The sequence below is a fragment of the Pseudopodoces humilis genome, chromosome 3 (genome assembly GCF_049639895.1).
Source record: "Pseudopodoces humilis isolate 2021_Gansu_Grassland_sample_001 chromosome 3, ASM4963989v1, whole genome shotgun sequence".
In the NCBI taxonomy this organism is placed as follows: Eukaryota; Metazoa; Chordata; class Aves; order Passeriformes; family Paridae; genus Pseudopodoces; species Pseudopodoces humilis.
In genome coordinates, this window is record NC_142202.1 from 41,145,233 (window position 1) to 41,170,493 (window position 25,261).

Sequence of the window (25,261 nt, forward strand, 5' to 3'; positions counted from 1 at the left end):
GCCCCAGGTGAATCTTCCCACAAGGCAAGAGAAATCTTCCTCGCAAAGTTGCTCGTCCATTTGTTCCCTTTTTTTAATCTCTGCTTTGTTTGATGTTAGGTTTGCACTTCCTAAGGCAAGCTCAACATTGGTTGTGGTTTTTACCAGAGACCTCCTACATACCTTTGATGGAATATAAAATATTCTCACAGCTACAATAACGTGATAAGTTTGTTTGTTTAAACAAGTGTTTGTGGTCTTAATTTTTCAGGTTTTCCCCACAAATCACTTACGCTTTAAACAAGACAGCCTGAAAACAATTACCCTGTCAGAACTCCAGAGCGTTCAGAGGGGTTATTTTAATTATATAATGGCAATTACTGGCACACGTGCATTACACTTGAAGCATGACAAGCCTTCTCCCCTTTCTTGTAATCTGATACTGACTTGTGGAATTGGTAATAAAAGTGTCCTTAGAACATGTATGTTTTTCAATTTTGTCTAATAATTTTGCTGAATCAGCATCAATTATTTTAAGAGCTGTTGCTGACAAATGATAGCCTTAAATTAAGGCTGGCTAAGAAAACCATCTGTTGGCAGTTTCCTACTTGAACAGTACATGGCTGCAAATGCAGAAGGTGGTTTTCATCAGGAAGTTCTCGCTCGGGAGGAAGCTACTGAAAAGAGTAGAAGCTGTTCAAAGGAAACCACCCATCTAAGAAGGCCTGATCAAATTTGCACCACTCAGGAGACACACACTCAAAAGCTCTCTACTTATTCATGAGGACTGAGGTGCACCTGTGGTTGCTCTAAAACAGGTCAGATAGGGGATGGCTCTGACAGGACTCGGGTGGTGGCCGCGTTATTTGCCTTGCTCAGCCCCACCCTGCCCAACAAACGCACACGTAGGTGCCCACACGCTGTCAGTGAGACCTAGGGGGGCTTTTGCAGCCTAGCAAAAAGTTTGTAAGGAAAGCACAGATTGTTGGTGATACTTGGGCCAGCAGCCTGTTCCTTATACATCACATGCCATAGGAGGCATATTGAACCAGGGACTTGCCCAGGCAGTTGCTAAAACTGTGTTTGGCAGGTATGGATTTAAAGGGGACATATGTAAGTAGTCAAGATATGGCTCATATCCTTGCTCGTAGACCTCATGAAGGAGTACAGAGCAGGAATTTTTTTGTTCCCTATACATATTTATGCAGAACTCTCTTCTGATAGTGGCATATGTGCACTGCTGAAAAATAGAGGTAGAATTTTATACTGGACTAATTGAAAAAATAATGATAAGTGCATTGTCATTAATAATGCAAATTTTCTCAACTTCCTTTCAGCAAGTTTCGAAGAAGCAAGGGTGAACACCTTACTAATCCAAGGCAGATCTCTTTGACATGTGGGAGATTTCCTCACCAAAAGGCAATAAAAACAACTGTAGTATTTGCACTTTGTACTTAAAAATGTAAATTCACTTTGTAGAAATGAAATATTTAAACAGACTTTTTTTTTTTTAATCTGTGAAAAAGTAATGGCTAGTTTTGAAAAATTATCACATACAATGTATGTGTATTCTTTTGTCTGAAATATGTAAAACATGTTGGAGATGTAAAAGTTTGCATTTAAACCCTTTTTTAAAAAAATAACTTTTCGGCAAACAGTAGCATAGAAATCTGATTCTATGTATTTTTGGTTTCAATAGTATACCTAAGTTTTCTTAATACTGTCATTTAAGTAGAGTTATGCTGAAAAATCTACTGTATTCTCAATTTTGTCCAAGCAGTGTTGAATATTTCAGGTTTGCAGGACTGAGAGAGTTGTGTAAGTTGCTGTTTACTTGGTTTTGCAGTTTTTTACTGAACAGATTTTTCATTGGTGGCAATATTTTATTTCATTTTGTTTTTATTGTAATTATTAGTCTTTCCAAAGATCATACAATTAGAATACAACCACTAATGGATTCAGAAAACAGTTATTCTACTTGGGATGCTTATAGAACAATGTATCCTTTTTTCAATTTTTGAAGCGCCTTTTTTATAACTTTTGGTAGGATTTTTCTCCTGTTTGCTTTCACTTGGGTTATTAACACAGAAAACTGAAAAGGAGTAAGGTGGACTGTAGTGTCATTCCTGTCTGGTTCAGTCTGAGCCTAAAAGCAAGCATGTTTCCATGGTCAGTGCAAAGCAGGAACAGAGTTTGTATGGGTCAGAATTGTAAATCTTACTGTCATGACAGGGAAGGGTAAGCCTTTTCCCCCCTTTTTACACCTGGCTACTCTTATCAACCCTTTGGCTTGCCTGGGGGCCCACTAGAGGAGGGGCTACTCACATTGCCCCCGCCTGGAAACTTTTCTTTGCTAACTGAAGAAACTTCTTGAAAGCTTTCATACTTTCTCCATCATTTTTCCCCCCAATGTCTTTTATTTTCATATGTGAGTCTGAGGGGAATAAGAACTTCTGGATGTGAATCTAAAGCAGGGGACCCAAATGAAAAATTGTTCTGCTCTTGAACAGCTGTGAGTTACAAGCAGCTGGGTTGATCGATGCAGTGGCAGAAGGACTACTGGCATCCAAGAGATGACATGAGAAGGCAGGAATGTAGCAGCAAGCAGTGATTTCATTATGGTTTGTTTAAATAATGTGTAGGTTCTGACATGTGACCAGCTACTCATAATGGCACCCTGCTTGAGCTTGTACCTGGAAAAGCTTTTTTTTTGTGAATCAAAAGGTGTCATTTCAATTGCAACATATTCTGAAGTGAAAGGAAACACTGTATGCAATGGAATTGTATCCCAGAAATTGTGTACTCTAAGCTCTGGCAACAGGAGAAACCAAGGCAACTGTGTGTTATCTTGTATTTTTGTTTTAAAAAGTATTTGTTATTCTTTTATAATATTAAACTTTGAAATTAATCTTCTTTATAGATTAAAGATTGATATGTTATCAAACTATGCTGTTGACTTATTTTAAAACACAGAGAGACATGTTTGGAAATAGATACACACAGTGGTGACTTCACTACTGCATTGAGTTTACAAGAAACCTCATGACCTCACATTGTGTCCATCTTCATCCCTTGCCTTTATTGAATTCTCTTTTAAGATCATTCATGTCTTAGTCATACCATTGCTGCTTCAAATTCTCCATATAGCTCCAACCTGGTCTCTTGCTTCTTCTCAGCAAAGTGCAATGTAGCATAGAGAGAGATGGCACCTTTTCCCCTCCAAGTGAGTATGAGCTGCAGGACAGCTTTCAGCCTGGCTGGAAACAATGAGGAGGGGGAAGCAAACCCTCAGAACTCACCATGCCTGGCTCAGTGATCACAGTATGGTTAATAGCAGCATTTTGTAAGAAGCATTTAATTCCATAACTATGCCCTTTGGAAACAATATAAACGTAGCCTACCAAATATTTTGCCATATCCATGGTTTGGAAATGCACCCCATTTAAACTGAGAGGTTGTGTGGGGAGGCAGATTTGGACTAGCAATGTGATTATTTGAGTAGCCTTTAACAGTTATTGAACTGCAAGTAAATGCTAAAGGTGGATTAGGTTGCCAAAGACTGTTGCCACATAGAGTCATTTAAAAACTCTACAGTAACTGAAACATGAGGTGTTTCCTCTGTGTGTACATTCTGTGTCATCACTTTCATGATTTCTGTCAATTACCAGCAATTACACCACTTGAATATAAGTAGTACTCTCTTCTCATAATGTCAGGTAGAGTCCAGATCCCTAACGGAATAATACTTGAAAGCTTGCTAAATTCACCTTGGCATCCTGTATCTCCCATATGTCCACAGAACATTTAAACTGAGGTAAATGCTCTGTTTGTAACTAGGAACAGCCTTGATACCAAAAAGGAATCCATGTGAACAGGCCCTTAGGCTCACACTAGTGTTTATTATTTACACAGTAATTAATTCTAGTTTTTATCTTACTCCATGTGCAACAATTTAAATTTTAATCCTGTTACTGCTAACACAACTTATATTCTGCTTCTCATTAACCAATATGCATTCTAGTTCCATCTACTGCTGAACATACTTGTTTAGAACTTTTATAAGGTTGTAAATAGAAGACTAGAAAGTTTGAAAAATGTGTATGGTTTCAGTGACTTGTCCAGCCTGTTGCAATGTCCATTAGTCAACAGGCCACACCGTGAGAAATGCTCCATATTTTGTCAACCCTTTGGAAAGCTTTCTCATTTTGTTCCTGTCCCTACATTTAGGTCAACTTCATAGTTTAATTTTTACCAAAACCACTTAATTGTCAGTCTTCTCCCAGTCTAACAAATTAGTAGCTTTCAGGTGCTAATTTTGTAGAATTGGGACCTTGATGAATGAGTGCTCCAAATGACAATTCTTCTTGCTAATGTCATTTCAGATATTGAAAGACTGAAACAGAGAAACTTTAACAATAATCACTACATAAAAGTAAAGGAATACACTGTACTTTTTTATTTAGACCACACTTTTGCCCTTCATGAGTATCATAAGCCAGTGGAGAAAGCAGGCATTCCTGGAAATCTGGAAGGAAAATAAAAATACGGATTGATTCATTAAAGATATTTAAGTGTTTCCAAGACTTGATAGATGTAATTAATATTTTTATTTTACAGTAGTAATAAATGATGGATTATTGGAGGTTAAAAAAAACCTTTGCTGGCAAAGATAATATAGTTGTCCCTTTTAAATATTTACACTGGTGTATTATATAGCTAAGCTATAGAAACTAATGTTTCTAAGTAAGAGTCTTTAGTGCTGAAAGTGAAAACTTTATTGCTTTTATTTCCTTTGGGATGGCAAATAGTTGCAATTTTGGAGTAATTACTTTCACATTAAAGAGGAACCAAGTTTATTAACGTCTGAAACATTAGAATGATTGTAGTGAGTTATTGATACAAACTGTATTCTTTGTCCAATTTAATTTTTTCAGTTCAAGTTTTATAAATGAAAACATGCCCTTTGTTTAAAAAGCATCAATAATACATGTTATTTTTTTTCTTTAAACAAAAGCTCATGTGGAAAGCATTGAGAACAACACATTTCCCTAGAACATCCAATGAGGGGGATAACAGGGAGAGAGATCTATTTTTATCTAAGTTAATGATAGAAATACATGCAGTATTTTGCCTCTACTACATCCACCTTCCCTTTTTGTTCATACACTTTGTCCTCTGACTCATGTCACGGGTGGTACACAAAGCTTTTTTGGAAGGTAAGATAATGAATTGGGAGTCCATTATGTGCAAAGAACTACCTTTTACATAAAATAGAGTCATCTGAGTCGTCCTTTCCCTAGATACTCTCTTTAATTAACATCAATTCAATGCATGGGATTTCTTGTTTCATATGAAATACAGAATCCTTCTTTGCACAGGCATGGGATCTGTTCTTGGCTAAATGGGCACTTTATGGAGAAAATCACTCATAAAAGATCAGCACAGTCTATGGGATTGTAAGTGGACAGCTGCAATTTTTTATTAAGCCACTAATAACAGTTAATAAAGATTTATAAAGCCCACTCAGTATGTGAAGTGAATCCATGAAATAGCCTTTATTTGTTCTAAGTAGTCAGTCACAAAAAAAAAAAAAAAAGAAAGAAAAAAGTAGTTAATGAAGCTTCCAGTGAGAAATATTGTTTCACTAAACCATAATTGACTGATTTCATGTGATTGAAGTTTACTATGAAATGTCACTTTTAAAAGTATTTTTTTTGGTTTAGTGGTTATTTTTATGTTGGACCTTCTTTACTAACAGGCATGAAATGTCAACATGGAAAAGTGACATTTGGACACTTATTTTTTAAGAAATTGGATATTGTGAAAGGTACCAGCATTCTTGCTCTTCCACCAACTTTAAAAATCAAAAAATCACATTTGTTTGAAAGAAGTCAGGTTTCTAAACAGTTTTTCATGCTTCATCTGAGATTTTTGAGTGCCTTGCTATCCCTGTGTGGGGCAAAGAAAAACGAGACTGGGGCTTGATCAATGGTTGGATTTAGCACTGAATGCTGAAAAGCAAAGAAAACTGCAGTATGGGTAAGGATATTTATACTAGTTTGTATCTATGCAAAACAGTTGAAGCAGTGTGAATTATATGCAGAAATATAAGGGGCACTGTTCAAGCTTGCAAAACAAGCCTGCCATGGGACTCATTGCAAACATACTCAAAACCTAAAATATTCTAGCATATCTCTACCTTTACTAGTCATTTCACTCACAGGCTGGCATTAACCAAAACTCACTTTGACCACTACCCGAGGAGTGCCTCTAGCTCTGTTGGTTTGGAGTTTCCCAATCAGTCTTCCCGAATCCACAGCTTGGGTACGTTCTTCTGAGACCCCCCAGGCTGCGATACCAGTGGGACAAAGACCCAGAACAAAGAACACAAGAATAAGCATGGTGACAGATACTGCAGTGTACAGGATATTACTCCATAGCTCAGATTTTTTTACCCTGGTGGGCTGTGATCAACAGAAAACTCCTGCCCTGTGTCATCAATGACAATCTCTAACTTCCTGCTTCTTAATCCATCAAATCCATGCTCAGAGTGAGAGAACATCTCATCTCATCTCAGGCTTCAGCTGAGTGGGAGTCAGTGTGAGTCACAGCTACAGGACATTTGAGAAATACTATGACTCCTCAGTAGATGCATGTGCACAGTTAACTCCCAGTTAATTCCTCTTTCTAATTAACCAGTTAATTCCTCTTTCTGCCTAGCACCGTATGATGGAGCAGTGCCTGCACACATCAGTTCTTCAGTGCTCTGTGGAAAGGAGCTGTACTTCTCAGCATAGTTCTTTGTACTGAATGCTCAGCATCAGGGAAGGAAGGTTTTTCTGTAGCTTTGCTGTTATCCCAGGAACCCGAATTGTATCACTGCCTTACAGAGGTTTCAAGAAATATTTTGCAATGCAAAATACACAAAGGGAGAGATGCTGGCTGAAGTGATAGGAAAAAAAAAAAAAAAAAGAACACGCAGTTTAAAAAAGGCTAATAAAAAGAAAAAGAGAAGCAAAAATTTATCAGAAGAGAGAGAAGAGAAAAATCAAAATAGGATCATGGAGACACCCTGAGGAACTGAGTGAGGTGGCCAGAATGGTGCTAAAGCCACATGTGGAAGGAAGAGCAGAGACAGAACAGGTAAGGAAGGAAAGAGAGCAGGTAGAAATGCAAGGAGAGCTTAAAAGTGGATAAATGGAAGCAAAGCAAGGGTAGAAATGATAAAGATAGAAAGAAATAGAACAGCAAAGTAGGTTCTCAGGAGGAGGAAAAGTCTGAAAGGCTGAGGGGAGAATAAGAAGAGAAGGGACACAGGTGAAAAGGAGTCTGCAAATTTCATTTTTCTGGGCATCTCTCTCACACAGCATCACTTTCTGACTAGTACAATAGGTTTATCCTGCCTTTGGATGTTTCCCTATCCATGCATAAGGTCTGAATTTGATCCTTGGTATCCCAGTCGCTCCAGTGCTTTGTTCCAAAAGATACTTGTTTTCATGGCCAGTCCAAAGGCTTTCTTTATATCCAGGAAGTCAGCAACATTTAATGAAAATGTGAAAGAAGAAACCAGCATACTTCTAAACTAAGAGCAGACTTGAACAGGATGAGGAAATCAGAACCACAACAAAGATAAATTTCCTTTTGTATTTCTTATTCAGTAAAGATGCAAGCAAAATTTAATTAGCTGTGTTTTTTTAGTTTTTTCTTTCATTCATTTCACCAACAAATCCTCTGCAGGCTTTGCTGATACCCTAAACTGCTGATACAGTTCAAGTATTTTCTTTAATCAACACATAGATGACAAAGGATTACAAGAGTGTTTAATTCTCATTTTCTATTTTTTTTATTTGTGGTTTCTTTTATGTTCACTCTTGGGGTGGCTAAAAACTAATTATTTAAATCCTTCTCAAAGTCTTTAATCTTTAAACGTTTGTATCTCTGTGAGAGAGAAAAAGGCAGAGAAACAGACTGCAAGAAGGATGCTCAAGAAAACTTTGGAGCCCATAGAAAATATCACACGTTCAGATTAAAACCATTTTAAAGGTACCAAATGTTTCCATGACCTGATGACAAGGAGTTTGACTTCATTAACTTTGAAAAGTCATTCGGAAGATTACTTAGAAAATAGCTAATGGCAAGTAGCAAGCCTCACACTTTGGATTTTCAGCAGTGCAGTGGAGAAGATACAGGAACAAGTTGATCACGTTCTAATGTGATTATTGAAAATTGCACCTGATGCAAATAGCAAATTGAAACAGGCTGGGATGGGTCTAGGGAGACGTTGGGAAGGGGTTTCACATGGGTGCTGCTTGAAGAGAGAAAGAGAGCCCATGAACAGCTTGGAGGGGAATGGGAGAGGGGAACAAGGTGAAGAGGAGAGGCTGCAAAGGGAGTGGCCAGATCGCCTGTCTTACCACCAGCACCTGCTGCACCACTTAAATAATGCCCAGAGACTTTGAACTGTTCAGAATCTGTGTTCTGGCAGTAGGCAGCATAGCCAGCCCATATCAGATTTTGCCTGGAAGACTTTCACCTTAAACCAGGCAGAAAAACTGAAAAATGGTAGACAATGATAATTGGCACAGATTTGCTGTTTCCTTGCAGTGGTTGCAGGTGGGGAGGGAGGAGAGATGGACAGTGACAGATTGTTTTAAGCTCTGGAGCTTCTGCTCCATTTCAACTTTTCAAAACAGGAAGTTTCATTCTCTTCTGAAATCTATGGAATGCAGCTTCCCAGGACTGAATGTCCTCTTCACAATGAGAAAGGGGGATCAAGGCACCACAATGAGACAGATATCTCTGCAGAGAGATGGCCCCAGCCTCTTGGCTGTTTAGTAAGAAACACTGAGCATTACTTTAAACTAGAAGCTAAATGTATAAATGACCATGAATTTTGCCACATTGAGACTCAATCATCGTATACCCAGTCTCCCTTTTTTCTTGTAATTTCCAGCATTAATTTGATGGATTCTGCTTAAGAAATTGTTCATTATGGCCTGGGCCGTAGAAACAAAATAGTAAGTTTCAGATAAATTTTCTCTTGTAAGTTTTGCTTTTGTTGTGTTGCTGGTGTATTGGCCTTGTTGCAGAAGAGAAATCAGTCGTGTACTTTAGCAACTTTGGCCAATTGCAACTGTTAGTGTATCTTTTATGTTGTTATTTTATCATTTTTTTACTTTTCTTAGGGGCTTGAAACACACCCTGGAAGACCACACTTCTACCAATTGCTCTCTGTTAAATAGTGTTGCCAGTTTTCTCCTGACAATAGTAAATACATTTGAGAAAGAAGTAACAGGACAGATCATGCAGCATCTGTATATTTGCGACAGTGCATTGATGATGGTATTTTCATTTTTGCTCTTCATGCATATAGATTATCATTATCTTTCACTATAATTTTATTAATCAGTACTTTCAAATAACAAACAATGAAAAAAAAGAAAATAATTACTTTAGGTGAGCAAGAATTAACTTATGTCAGGGACTTAATTATATTTTAGTAATTTTATTTATTTTATTAATTTTATAAACTTTAAATTAATAAATATGTTAATATATTAATATTATTAATTTTTATATTTTTTGCACACATTTCCATAAGCAAAATTCAGCTCATGCTAATCTACTACATGGTTTCATCATGCTACAGGATTTCACAGAGCAGTTTCCTATTGTTTGAGTGTCTGCTATAAATATAAGGGAGTTCACTATTTTTGTCCTAAACTCCCTATGTTTGTAGTCTATCACAAGACCATGAGAAAATTGTGTGGCTAGACGCCTTTATTTCAAAGATAGTGGAGAATGGAATACAAATGGTTGATGTGAAAGTGCAAAGGCAAAACTACATTTGGAAACTTGTAAAACACCTCTTTCAACTATTTGCAAACTTGCCTTTTAGTGAATTTTCAACTCAGTGTTTGAAGAACCCATTTAATAGACAGTGAAGTAGGATACATCTGCTACAGATGCTTCTGCGTATAAATAAAATGCCTCCTGTTTAATAGCCTTTGTGAATTGCCTCTGAGAAACACTCAGTGTTGTGGTTAACAGCAGAACCTATGTTTATTCAGACAATCTAACATGCAGGCAAATTTCTGTTCCCATGTAAAGTTCCCTGCCTTTCCCTAAAACACTGTGCAGACCAGCTGTGCTCTGGCTCCCTGGTAACATTAGAGCAGTATTTAAGACCACAGCCTGGGACTCTAATGAGAACAGTGTGGATTTAAAGAGTCAGCCAGATTTGAGAGGGGAGTGGAAGCATCACTTTATCCCATCTCCTTCCTGTGAGTCAACATACAGTGCTCTCACAGGTGAGAGTTAAGGTGCTCTGGAGTAAAAGTTTCCCTGCAACCAGGGGCTGCAGTAAGTGAGTGCAGGCTATGAGCTAACCTGCTTACAAAGTGCTGCTGCCCTTTCCCCTTCCACCTCAGGCTGAAGTGTGGTGAGGGTGTTATGCTGTGATACTCGATTCACTCTGGAATTTCTTATGCTCTTTGCCTTAGAAACCTGTCTGGAGGGTGCTGCTAGACGGGCTGAAGGCACATCTGGTAGGTTGCCAGGTTTAAGTGTGGTGCCTGGGTCCATTTCAAAGCGGGGCTGCAGCACCATTGCTTCAGATCATGTCTTTGTGGGATCAGGCACAGAGCAAGGCTCTAGACAAGCCCCAGCATGAGCCATCCCTACAAACAGTCCCTGGCTCAGAGCAGCCTTTCCATCAACCTTAATAAGTATAGGCGTGAATAAACAGATGGAACAGATGGAACCTAGTCTGGATTGCAGAAGTGCTCAAGAACTGTCTTCCATTAGCAGGGAGGAGAAATGATTGTTTGCCAGCAGTAAGTTAGGGAAAAGATTAGTTTGAATTTAATTCTAATTCACACTAAGACCTCAGACAAGGGCATAGTTAGTCCCAGATGCAAAGGCACCTATCTGTGCTTATTGGCTGACTTTGAGTAAGGAGGTGTATGTGTATCTAAGATAGGGATTTCAAGGACATGGCAATGCTGCTTTTATAGACCAGATACATTTTTTAAAAGTTGAATTTTATTTTTTCTCTTGGGTAAAGCTAGAAAAAACGTAGCTAATGTGTAATACAGACATCTGTACTGATGTATTGGTTTAGGCCATCATAAAGACAAAAAAAAGTTGAACCATATTTTCTGAAAAGTCAGCAAATTACATGAGGGATATAAAGAAAGCTGAGTTAGGAGCAAGTGCATAATCTAAAATTTAGCAATCAATCAAGAAATTAGGTTTATGTGCACTGTTTCTGATAGCAAATAAAATCTGTCCTGATCAATGGAGTCACTGAAGTTACATGCAGTGTTTATATTCTAGCTGAGTTTCACCATCCTTGTACAAGTCTTCTGAGAACCTGTTTCCAGTAACAGAACAAGGTTGGCCATGCTATACACACATCTGTTTCCTGGAGCATGGCAAATCTGCAGTTTGCATCACAAACTGGGCTGCACATGTCCTAGAAAGCCTTGGGCATTGATTCTGAAGGGAAAAATGTTAATATGGGTTGTTTTAGAATGGTTTTCAGGTTTAATTTAGTTGGTTACTCTGAAAACAGAAACCTATATAAATTCTCAGCAAAAGCAGAGAGACTTTACTTACCATAAAACTTTTTTAACTGCATAGAATGATGATGAAGTTTGTAGTGAATAGTTCTGTGCAAAAGTTCTGGTGAGGTTTATCAAAGATTGTTGGCCACCAGAAGACAGAAAAAAATACCAGCAGAAAAGAAAAATGAATATAATTAACTAAAATCTCATCTGACTTAGAGCACATTTTGTTTGCCTGCCTGACAAGCACATACATCACATGCAAGATTCATGTTTGGTTATATTTTCCTTTTGCGGTCTGGTGACAACTGAAATACAAGATGTCTAGCAGGAAGTTCTTGGTAACTTTCCAGGTCATGAACTGGTGTAAAACCTGAGATGTTATGCAAAACACTAGAAATTATCTCAAACAGGATTATGAGTGTAGTCAACACCTGTAAAAAGAGAAGCAGACACATTGCAACGAAAATCCATTTTCTTTGCAGGTTTAGAAGATACGCATGCCAATTCTATTGCTCTGGGAAATGTACTGAAACCCTCAGTCTTAATCTATTGTCCTCCTAATATAATGCTATAATCTGTATTTCCAAAACATGCAGAAACTCCCACCTACCGTGGCCATGAGGGTCACCAATCATAGGATAAAGTATAGCTAACTCCAACACTTTCAACATCACACAAGGCTATCACTAGATTGGAGTCAAAAATCCTGGTGTCAGCAGGTGTCAAAGCACATTACACACTTATGACCTTTTAGCAATTCCATATGTTCACCAGATTGGTAGTCAAGTACGGATTCAAGCAGTACCCTTCTTCATAAAAAAGATGGTGAATGAAGTCAAATTTTGTTGTAACTTTCTTAGCACAAATGCTATTTTTTCATAATCCTTTTCTGTGAGTATTTTTTAAATGTTGTTAGATCAAAATCAATTTCTCCTCTATTTTTCTCAGCTTATGTCAGGCTCAACTGTCCTAGCAATTTGTTAATGCAAGGAACAGCATAGAAGACTCCTGTAATAGCAGTTTCCAACCTTTTCCAGTTTGCAAACCTAATTTTTTTCAAATGTGTTGCTTTTCATTGTTGAGTCAATACAAGGTGTATCAGTAGAGATTCTTCACAATGTTTTGTGGATTTCTTAGAAATAGTCCATGGACCAGCAACAAATACAGTTCACCGTTCGAAATTAACACTGTAGAAAGAACACTGATAATATTTATAATACTACACATAAATCCACTACCATTCATTTTCATCTGCTAGTACTTGTTCTTGCACCTTGGGAAAAAAAATTCAGTTCTGCCATGAGGTCTATTGGAAAAACTGATTTCTCCCAGTTTACAAATTAACTGAAACCACACAGGTTTGTATTTTGGTATTTGTAGCAGTGTTGCTGATTGCCTCAGTTATAGTGTGTTTGTTTGTCCTTTTGAGTCTACCTCTGGTGACATGTAATGAAATTAATAATTCCTTCCTCATATTTGCTGAAGGTTTATCATGGCCAAATGTTTAGGTTGTAATTATACAGGCAGGATGCAGGGAAAACTTTCCATGTGCTTCTGTGGGGACAGAATTTAATTTCTTAAATCGTGGTTGATGTATCCCTGGAAACATTCCTGACTCAGACAGAATTCTGAACCTGGAGAAGTAGTGACTGAGCAAGGATCTGTTTAGATTAATCCCTGTAACAGGAAGTCAGACTGTGGATTATGTGGTTCTTGGCTTTCACAGCTTGTGAATTTCAAAATAGATGTGCAATACAAAGGAAGAAAATTAAAAAACCCTTAATGTCACTCATTTAAAAGAATTGTTCAAATTGAGGTTTAATTAGAGATGAGATTAGCTTGTAGGACTTGGATCTGTAAAACTTACTATTTTGTTTGTTTTATAGGAGGAAATACTGGCTCCAATATTTAGTTTCAGGCATGCTATTTTAGATTTCAAGTTTGTTCTATCCTCATCTTAAACTAAATAAAAAATTACAAGATTGCAAACATTGTGCCATTCAGTTGTTACCAAAGCCCAATGGCAGTTTCTCTTCTTGTTAGTTGAAAGCTAAAAATAGGGGAAAAAAACCTTAGTAGCCATTCTTGTTTTGGCTGACACTGTGAATCTTGGGTTTTCTTCTTATATGCCTTTGTGCAAAGAGATGTAACTGTGTTGGGAGGAACGATTTGAGAGACCTTGAGGTTTTTTTGAGCTTTTGACTGACCTGGGACCCACTGTCTGACAGAGACTGAGCTGTACAAAGCAACTTTGCTTGTTGCCCTGCTCCCTGTCCATAAGCAGGTAAACATCCCCTTCACCCTGCTGAGAGACACCCATCACTGCAGCCCAGAAAACCAAACAGAAATTTATTGAAATGCTTTTCAAGTGAGACACTCTTGGGAAGGGCTTGCAGATTCATTTGAGAGCCTACATCTGGACTCACCCATGTGTGTCTAGCTGGGAATCTCGGCCCACATCTTACACTAACTTGCTTAGGCATTTCCCAGGAATGCAAAGAGGTCCTGACATTCAATGGAGAAGTTTAGACAAGTTTCATGAAGCTAATTATATACATGGACATAGAACCAAGTACTGGAAAGAGTCTTATGAAAAAAATTAATATTTCTGTAAGTAGTGTGTAGGGATTGATTTCTGATGGTTTAGCATGTGTGATTGAATTTTCTTGTATCTAATAAGATACAAGAGACATGTGGAAACAATATCTTGAAGATCTTTACTCCTTGTTCTGAAATTGTCTGAGGAATTCAAAATTTTTTAGGAACATGTGTAAACACACCATGTCGGTTTGGGATTCCTGAATAACAATTCATAGGAAGGAACAAAAACTTTCAGACTTAGATACTTTAAAACAACTATCCAAAAACATGTTCTGATGCTCTAACCATTTATACAGAAGGCATGATGAGTACTCACTAAAAAATTCAGGTCCCCTCTTGTGGTGCTTAGCATCATAAATATTAAATCTTTGTCCCAAAGTGTAACTCACATTCACTGATTGATTTTATAGCAAAATGTTGAAGCTGAACTAGCCAGAGAATGCTCATAATAGCATCTTTCAAAGCTTTCCTCCAGATGGAGCATCTGTCCCCCTGCTGCTGTTCCAGTGTCTATAAAATATACTATCGCTAGCTTAAAAATGATTTTTATTGTGTAAAATGAAACCAGAAATCTGTTGTGGTTTAGATTATTGTTTCATATATTAATATTAAGCATAATTTCTCAAGCAGGAATAATAAATGAGAACTGGATTGTGCATTATATCCAAGCTTACTGTTAGTGCTGTAAGGGATCAGTAACAGAAGAGTTTTTCAAAATTAAATCTCTATTCAAAATGCCTAGGATCTTATTATTTTAAAACGTGAGAATTGCAGACATGCTTGTAATGATTACTTAGAAACTCTGATGGAAGAATACATTGTTCTAAAGAAAAACTTTAGTCTTTGGCTGGTAGCAATCATACAGGGATGAAGTGTCTACATATTTTTCCTTACCAATACTGGCATACAATAACACAATTGAGTTGAAATAAAATTTTCAACTAAAAAAAAACAATAAGAAAAATCAAACCGTTTCTTTTTTGTTTTTCTCTTTTTGTTCCCGATTATCTAACATACAATGATGCTTATTTAGCATCATTAGCATCAAATCTAGCTCAGTAAAATGTGCATTCCTGTTTTTGATCAATGTGCTATCTGCAAACTCATTACTCAATTATTTTGGAGCATTCATGTTTCTCTTTTTTTCCCTTAAAATATAGAAACCATCACTAGAACAGTTTCTTTAGCGTTAAAACTCCAAATAAAAGTGCATCCAAGATGAAATGTACATAATCTGAGGCAACAGCCTTATATCCAGCCATTTGATGTGATATCATATTCCCTTCCCATGGCAGCAGTGGAGCCATGGCACAGGACTTTATTGTGAAGCTGTGAAGAGTACTGTGAATAATTAAATCAGGAGCAAAGAATGCTTAACTTCCCTAAATTTCATGGAGCTGAGCCTTGTTCACCTCTACAAACTTGTGCTGTGTTACACCCAGGAGAGTCAGAATGACTGTCTGTCTGAGGCTTAATGATTTCAGGACTGACAGGTGGTAAATGAACAACTTTGATCTCATGAGAATCCGTAAGAGTTTAATGAGGACTTAAATGCAACTTCCACCTGTCCCAGTAGAGAACTGAGTTTCAGCTTGTGTTCTAAATGCCTTGATCTTGTGCTCATCTGGTTCAGTAGAGAAAATGATCACTGGTTTCAGTGGGAGTGAGATCTAGTTTCTAATCCTGCTTGTGCTAATTATGAAATTAACTCATCAGGGAGTTGGCTGGATGTAGCATTTTTGTGCTTCAGCTGCAGCACCTCACAAGCAGCTTCCATATTTACATCTGGTTTTACATTAATCTGTAAACATTTTTAGATAACAATCTCTTCTCACATCTTGTTAAGCTAGTGGAAATGACTGTTTCCTACCATCCCACAGACCTGAAAAATCAATGACCATTTAGACAATACCAGCACTTCCAGAAGATTGCTGCCATGCTTACCTTTCCTAGTAGCTTACAAGGAATGTGCCAAACCAGAGTGAAGGGAATCTGCTCAGCTGTGTTCTAAGAAATATTCACCCAATGCCACTAAAGTTTTGGTTAAAGGTACTGAGCCAGTGACGTGAGAAAATTTTCACTTTAAATAATCTGTTCTCTTCTACTCTCTGGAGGAGAGCAGAACTCAGCTATTTAGCTAAGCCTTACCTTAGGCCTAATTGATTCCAATCCATTGAGTCTGTATCTCTTCTGTATCTCCTTCAATTTGTGAAAGAGAAATGTCAACCCTCTATGACTGCTAAGGTAAGATCCTATGCCTGATATCCATTCTAGCAACATGCTTGCTCCACTGAAGCCTCTCCATAGCAATTAATCATTTCCTTTAAATGACAATGTCTGCACTTTATACTTGTCCCTTCAGTAAGGGCTACCTGAGAAAAAAGTTGCTTGAGAAGGAAAGGAGACCAGACAGAAGTAGGAATTTCAAGTCAATTCATGGCATGAGTTATCACTTGGACAAAGAAATGGTAATTTGGGCTCCAAAGCTGAGTATCTTATATCACTTTGGAACAAGACCTCTTTAGTCCTTGAGCTGCAAAATGATGGTTCTCTTGCTACAAATAAATCATGCTTTTTACTCTCTTTTTCTTTTCCAAGCTTCATTCCCTCACTGAATACTAAGAAAATCATATCCCACAGAGCTGCCAGGTTTAAGGGCAGGAGAAGGGCAACAAACTTGACCCAGAGGAAGAGGAGAACAAGGTTTTAGCTCACAGCAAGACCTTTTTATCTGTGTTATGTGGGTCTGGCCAGACATCAAATAAAATTTGATGGCATAGCTCAGCATCCCCTAATATGGAAAGGGTAAGTGTGCATTACAGGCAAGGTGCTGTTCTTATGATTTTGGAGCTGCTGACTCTCTCAAAGGAATGGATGCCCTGCAGAGAGACCTTGACAAATTAGAGGTCTGGGTCATCACCAGTGAAACTCAAGAAGGGAAGGTGCCAGACTTTGCATCTGGAATGGGGCAACCCTGGCTGTATGGACAGACTGGGGAATGAGAGGCTGGAGAGAAAGAAGCTCCATGGAGAGGGATCTGGGGGTCCTGGTCACTGGCAAGCTGAACATGAGCCAGCAGCGCCCTGGCAGCCAGGAGGGCCAACCCTGTCCTGGGGGGCATCAGGCACAGCATGGCCAGCTGGGCAAGGGAGGGGATTGTCCTGCTCTGCTCTGAGCTGGGGTGGCCTCAGCTCAAGTGCTGGGGGCAGTTTTGGGTGTCACAATGTAAGAAAGACATTGAACTGTTAGAGAGAGTCCAAAGGAGGGCCAGGAGGGTGATGAAGGACCTTGAGGGGAAACCATATAAGGAGTGGCTGAGGAGACCAGGTCTGTTCAGCCTGGAGAAGAGGAGACTGAGGGCAGACCTTATTGCATTTACAGCTTCCTCATGAGAGGAAGAGGAAGGGCAGACACTGATCTCTTTGGTGGCCAATCACAGGACTGTAGGGAATGGCCTAAAGCTGTGTCAGGGGAATTTTAGGTTGGATATTTGTAAGAGTTTCTTCACCCAGAGAGTGGTTGGGCACAGGAATATGCTCCCCAGGGAAGTGGTCACAGCACCCACCTGACAGAGTTCCAGAAGTGTTTGGACGACAGTTTGGGGCACGTGGTATGACTCTTGGAGATGGTGCTGTTCAGGGCCAAGAATTGGACTCAATTATCCTTGTGGGTGCCTTCCAACTCAGCATATTCTGTGATTCTGCAATATAATTAGCAAAGTGTGCCAAAGGTCTCTGCATATCTGACCATATTCAGACATGACAATAACTAGCACAATTTAACTGGAGTCTGTCAAGATGTGGGTCTACCTCACTTCCAATTTTTGTTCAGTCTTAAGGCAGTTGAGAAAAAGTAACCTGAGAGATTAATTTATGTGCACTTCTAAGCCAAGTTTAATTCATGCCATTCCACAGTTCCATGAGCAAGTCTGAATGCATTTTGAAACAAATTAAGTTCTACAGCACCTCAGCAGAATTTAGTGAAAATCACAGCTACATTCTGCACAGAAGCAAAGAATAATTAGTCATGGAATTTGCCCAACACCATGAAATGGAAACCTGGCTTTATTTTATCCACTTCGACTTCCTCCCCACCTGCCTATGTTTATTACATTTCAATAATTAAGTGGAGCTAGAAAACACTCCCTTTATTATTGGAAAATTTCTAATTTATAGATTTTGTATGTGGTTTTCTTAATTCCTGCAAAGAGATTTGCTTAGGGAGCAGTAAACACATAGAAATTAATTTGAAACTGTAATCAGACTATAGAGTATAATTATTCTTTCCCAGACAAAACAAGCTTCAAGAAGTTTCATGCTAGCCTTCTTCTGATGGGACAGACTGTTGTTGAAGAAAAGGATTATTTCCAAGATCTTCATACTTTTCTTCCATATCTTGTGTAGAACTGTTGCCCTAATTTTTCTGCTGCTCTTCTTTCTGGAATCTTCTAAGTTACATTTGGAAATACAATTAATTAACTTTAGGAGCCTGTTTGCATTTGTGCCATGAAAACCATGGTATTTTCTCAAGAAAATAATGCCAGCTGTGTTGGTACATTGTCATGTGGTTGCTATTAACTACCAGATTATATCCCAGGACACTTTTAGAGAGGTGTTCATGCACATTATGTTGGGTTTGTTTTTTTTTTTTTTTCACTAATCTGCCAAGAATTGTTCTGTTGTTATGGGGATAAAGTATACTTCTATAAAAAACAGAAATCCAATCTAATCTGAGAACTATGGTTCAGATCTAGCACAAAACCTGACAATTTTCACTACAGCCAGGCTCAGGTTTGATACACAGAAACCAAATCTATATGGACCAAGGTATGAGAGGAATATTACTCCATATTTGCTCTCAAAGGAGAAAAGCATGTCATGTGCAAGCACTTCTCTGCTGAAGTTATGGTGGGTTTAGTTTAATTGGGACAACACTGGACTCCAGCTTCACAAACTTGTGTCAGAATAAGTAATTTCATACTTAAGTAGGAAGAAAACTTCAGTGTAGTAATAAAGTTCTTTAATTCTTTTCTTGTGTAATAATCAACACATATTATTTTTTATTATAATAATTGGGACTAGAGAAATAAGCTCTAGCCAAAATAAAAGCCAATGAGGTATTATTGTTATTAATACTATCTGGTGATGTGATCTGCAAAAATAATGGGTACATTCTAAATACCTTGAATGAAAATATTGAAACTTGAAGGAATGAAGTTAACATCTAAATTAAAGGCCTGATTTATTTTTTTGTAGAATGCTAGGCTGTTAAACAAAGCCAAACCCAGTGGCGTGCCAGTAAGTTAACAACATACCACCATGAGAAAAACTTCAGTTGGATTTATGGTCCCTCTGTCTGAACCTTTTCTGTTTGAAGATGCCTAACTTAAATCTGCACCATGGGTGGCAGGAGTGGGAGAGAGGGAAAAGTCTGCAGTCACTTTCCTGGTCCCTCATTGCAAAGCAATGGCACGATAGCACCAGTAGCCTATAGGGGTTTTCTTCATGTTAGGAAGAAGCAGACAAGTTGTCTCCTCTTGTTCTAGTCACAGCGTTGCTGTAGTTTTTTTCTCAGCTTGAAATGTTACAAATAATAAAATGGAGCATTATTTTCTAATCTGAAGTTCTTTGGAAGTGAAGGTAATGTAAAAATTATTTCTTACTGAAGAATGATATTCCCTTTTGTTGTTTTAACTATTAGAACACAAGAAAGAAGGAATCATGCTCAAGGAATAAATAAAGTAAAAGGACGGGAAAAACCCTCAGGCATTTTACTGGGCAAGTAAGTTTAAAAAAACCAAAACAACCCCATCAAACCAAAACAACTTTCACTTTTGGAGTCCTTGTGACTTAATTTGGTATTTTGTCTTTCTGCTGAAAACCTCAAAAAATATAACTAGGCAATTTCTCATGATAATTGTTGGACAAAATTCCCTTTACTAGCAGAAAGATAAAACAAACTTTTTGACTTGTTCTTCTTCGTGTTTTGATGATATAGCCAAACCCTCCTACTTATATTTCATACTACAGCAACACTACAGACACTCGAGGGAGAGATATTCTTCAGTGTACTCCTCCCTGGAAGCCATTCAAAACTGGTAGGAGGAAAACAGGCATACTGCCACGAGCCAGCATTGTCCTCTCTCTGCTTTCCACACCTGGCAGAAATCCCTGCTGTCACTCCCACCCCATCCTATTTTACCTCCTCCTGGAATCTACGTGGAGGGTTGTTTTTTTATCATTACTGTAATCAGTCATACGACCTTCTCATTCTGCCCAGATTTCTCCTCCAAGTGCTTGCCTATTCATCCAAAGTCACCTTCTGTGCCCATCCTTGTATACCATCGAGACAACTGCATTTGTACTGTCTCATGGGGTGTTAGAAACACCATAAAGCCATGACTGCACATCTCATTGAGACCCTGAGAGAAAAACAATTAATAAAAGCATGCTTAACTGACATGTGTATCGTAATGTATAACATTGCCGGACAGCAAAATGCACTGGATGAAACAAGAAATACTGTATTGAATCCATCTAGAGGGTGAAATTCTGGACTTTCTCATATTTAATTTTTTTTTGTTTGTTTGTTTTTGTACAACTGTTCTCTGGTGTTTAAAAATATGTTTTAGTTAATTCAAACACAGCATGGACAGAGTAGCTACAGATCTGCTTTAATTTGCACCACCTGCCTTATTTCCCTTGCCTGTACCTAACTCCCCATAAACTTCTCAAAGCCTCATGTTTGAAAGTTTGGCTCTGGGTGGTTGACTAGGCAATCTCAGTTGTATGAGATGTCCTTGAAACTGCACCCTGCCTCAGCAAGTTCAGGAAAGCTTTAGGGAACTATTTTTGTCCCCTCTTTTAGGAACCCCACAGAAGAAAACTAGGTTTCCTGCCAGCTTTCATAGAGCATAGATAATTTTCTCTGACTCTCCGTCCCAAACTATGGTCCTGGGAAATAGTCTATCCTAGTGCCAAAATGGCTTAATCAGTTGGGTAATCAACAATATTGATAACAAAAATAACAACATGGTCACTTTAAACTCTGATCTCCATGCAAGCTGAAAACCTTCCTTTTTCAGAACATTCAAAGAATTAAAAAGTGTCCAAATAAAATGAAAAAGTGGCATGGAAAAAAATTTCATTTGTAGGAAAAAAAAAGGAAATTGTTCAAACTCTCTTATCCTTACTTGGGCCAGCTAGGGGAATTTTCACTGGGAAGTAAAAACGGAAAAACATATTCCCCTTCAAGGCAGATTTTGTTTTTACTAAATAATTTCTTAAAGCTGAACTTAATTTCAGTGCAGAAGGAGACATCTAGTCGGGAACATAAATTTTCCTAAAGAAAGACTTATTTGCATTTCCATTTTTTAAAGCAGAGATATTGTTTCTTTTGAAATACAATATGGCTTGCTTCTAGTTACCTCAGGACAGCCTGATCTTTTTGTAACACACTCAACTGTTTGCCAGATATTATAAATTTTTCCTTTTACTCCACAAATATTTCTCTAATTCTGTCTCTGGCTATCAGAAAATCATAGTATCATGTCTAGCAAGAGCATCCCTTTCAAACATTTCAGTGCCATAAGCTTAAGGCAGTAGTATGTCCTAGACCTAATTCCCATAATTTCTGTCCTGATCTACATTTCCTCTTACTTAGCCAAACTTCCTTAAGAGACTTTGCAGCCACTGATTTCTCTTTTTTTTCCCTGTAAGTGTAAGCTACCTATGATATAAATTTCTCTGCCTCCTTGCTTTGACATACCATTTCTGCTTTCTTAGTTCTATAGCTTAGGAGGAAACCAAAGGTAAGTTAGGTCTATGACCTGAATCTTTTCAGATGCTGGAGTTTGCTAATGTAGTTAATAAATTCTGCTTAACTCAGACCTGGTATATTTTTTTCTTCTAGAAAATGATTAAGTACATACATCTATTGTAAACTTCTGTAGGAGGGTGATACTGGATAGAATTTACATGTATGCTAAGCATTAGTGCTGGATAGGTTTCAGAATTATGGCTGTTGTTTTATGTATAACTAGGGGAGTCAAATCGAAACAATCAATAGTATTAGAATGGAAAAATTTGTTACAATATTTTCATCATGTTTAGACAACAAGAACAGCTGCAAAGGGTTTCATGGCTGTAGATGAAGCAATAGATGAGTATAATATTAATGCTGCTACAAGTGGCAGCAGACTGGAAAACATTTAACTTACATAATATTTCATCAATCTTTAAATAAATTTTATTTTCAATCAGGATAGGTTTTGAACCTGACACAATGATACACTGATGCACATGCTCCCTTTTCCAGTTGTGCTTCGTCAGTTAATCAGGGTCATAGAGGTGACCTTTTTCTATATCTTGGCAGGTAGTGAGAGTGGCAAATGAATGCACCTTTTTGTACCACTCTTGGCTTAAAAATGAGAAATTGATTCCTGAGGACATCACCTCTCACTGTACCCTTCAGTTTCAAGTAAATGTTTTTTGTTTGGAGCTATTATGAGAACACTGCTCCTTCTCACTCTTTCCAAATGAGAACCACATGCTGGTAGCTTGGGATATCTCAGAGAACAGCAATGCAGTTTCTGATACATGATTTTGGCTCTTTGCATCGACAGCTATCTCAAGGGAAGTAATGAAAATCTCAGAATGACAACTGTTGTATTATAAATTTTATCATCATGGGAAACAGGTTGGAGAAGTACATAATGAACAAAAGTTGTATTACCTAGCCTTCTGTAAAAAGACTCTTTTCATTATAAGCAACCAAAATATATTAAGCTAACATAAGCTGCGACAATAATTTATATTCCCAAGCAGACAGAGTATGCAGCTAGAGGTGAGACTTAGATTTGTTTCCTAAATAGAAAAGTGACTTTTATTTCCATTCTGACCTTCAGTGTGACTCCGGGTTTCTCATTTTCACCTTCCTGAATTTGAATCTGCACTCCTATTGCCAAAATTCTGTCTGCCAAAATTCCTTTCTCCTTCCCACCTTCCCTAAAATCAAGCAAAAATGCTAAGCATTGGTATCATGTACTGATCACAAGAAAACAGGAAATACTGTGGCTGAGGTTGGGATGTGACCCGTTACTCTGACATCCTCAAATAATTGTATTATTGTAGCCTTGCTGAACAGGACCTTTCTGGGAATGCCCAAAATACAACCCAGTTCCTCTGAGTACCACAGCCATACTTTAAAATTGAAAATATTTAGACATTATATTAAAAATATAATTTACATATATATTTTAATAAGTTCTCCTCTTCCCTGTGTTTGTGCAGTGGATAATACTCAATTTCCAAGGAACAACATGTATGTTGTCATGTAACTGTGTTTGTATGCACAGAAGGACATGTTTTGGTCTCACAGTTGAGATATGATAGTAATTAATTCTAAATGCATTGGGGCTGACACTTGCAATATTCTTTGAGTACTTTGTTTTTTCCCCATAGGTAGATATCCTTCTTTTTCTTTTTATTTAGTGAAAAAAAGCTGAAAAGAGCACATCCATCTGGGAAAAATTGCCAAATCCAACTAGAACAATATTAGATATTATAATATTAGAAGGAAGAATATAAAACCTTCCGATCCGTAGCATAAACCTGAACCACTTGAACAACCAAGCTGTTGATAAAAGTGGTGTGTTAATACTTATGGTGTGGACCAGTCCTGGGCAGCACAACTTGTGGATTTTGTTAATCCACAATTTTGTTAAGTGACAGAAGAATAAAAAAATAATAAAAAAAAAAGAGTAATAATAATATTTTCTATTCTTGCCTCTTGAAATGCCTTTCTAACTCACTCTGTTTTGTTTTGGTTTGGCAGATTTCTTTTCATTAGTGGGATTAATTTTTATCAAGATGAATTAAAAGAAATTTAATAATAATTAAACGACCCAAGATGTAAAATAACTGGAATAATGAACTCAGCTTATTAAATTCCTGTGAAATCATCCACTGGTACCATCTTATGAGAAGGAATGCAGAACTAAAAAGAAAAAAGGAAAATAAAAGAAATGTCACATAAATCTTTACAGACAAAAGGAAATGGGAAAAAATTTACCCAAAATCTGTGTTTACCAGAAAAAATAATGGTTTTGCAATATGTGGGGGCAATCTGAAAATGCCCTGTTTGAATTAATCACAGATAAACAAAAAAGGTGACCTGGAGGAAAGGAAGGAAAATAATCTGTTTTTAATGGAAAAATGAACTTTCTTTAAAAAAAAAAATCCTGTAAGGTTATATTTAGAGTTGTTGCCACATAGATGCTGTGGTTCAATGACTTTGGTCTTTTCTGGCCAACTCATGAACTGTAGAATGAGGGATGGGCCCTGTATGAAGTATGCAATTTATGCTTTGGGACACCTAATCTATCCAGTAAAGATGAAAACAGATGAAATGCCAAAAATAATGCATCGAGATGACACTCCCCAAAAACCAATATTCAGGTTCAGTATGAGTTTTGACCCAAAATAAGCATCAAAGTTTTGAGTAATACCTTTTCTATCTCTTTCCACCTACAATGTAAATCTTGTATCTAAAAAGCCCTAGAAATCAGCACAAATTTGAGGGACTCCTTGGATACTCTTTTAGTAAAAGCAGTGTCAGTGCTTTCAAACTTCTACCAGAGACTGGAAGGCTACAGATGGGATATTCAGAAAACTCCATACAGAGCAAGAGCATGTTCTTGAAACACCTCAGCTCTTCTTTACATGATCAGAAGGTCATGACCAAGAAAAAAGGGCTCTGAGTCTTTCTCTAAGCAGTACCTACAACAGCTGGGATTGTGTGCCTGTTTCCTGGCTACTTTAACCTGTTCCAGCAGTAAACCTCAGTCAACCCTGTTTGCAGGTAGAGCTGCAAGGTAAAGGCTTTGTTTTAATTGGCAGTGTTGTCCAGAATGCAGAAAAGACAATGTGAATGGAACAGGAAGATGTAACAGACCCACCACAGTGAAGGTTACAGCTGCCTTGGCATTCACTACACTGCTTGCTGCTACTGCTGGCATTCTAAACATTTCCCCCAATTTTTCTTCCCTCTCTTTTATTTTGGAAAGAGTCCTTCACAAATCTGAAACAGCTAATGAATAAGGACACCCACAA

The 25,261-nt window shown here is 37.8% G+C and overlaps 1 protein-coding gene across 3 annotated transcripts in view; it reads left to right on the forward strand.

Moving 5' to 3' along the window:
- The window catches only part of SMOC2 (SPARC related modular calcium binding 2), a 143,361-nt gene extending 140,512 nt beyond the window's left edge, over window positions 1-2,849 (forward strand). For 2 of the 3 annotated variants that reach the window (XM_005518574.3, XM_005518573.3), the window contains exon 13: window positions 1,317-2,848. In XM_005518574.3, the coding sequence (XP_005518631.1) occupies window positions 1,317-1,340 (24 nt within the window). In that variant the 3' untranslated portion in view covers window positions 1,341-2,848. Of the gene's footprint in view, window positions 1-1,316 lie in introns of all 3 variants that reach the window. The other variant, XM_014248348.2, reaches the window with a different exon arrangement.
- The last annotated feature ends 22,412 nt before the right edge of the window (window positions 2,850-25,261 follow it).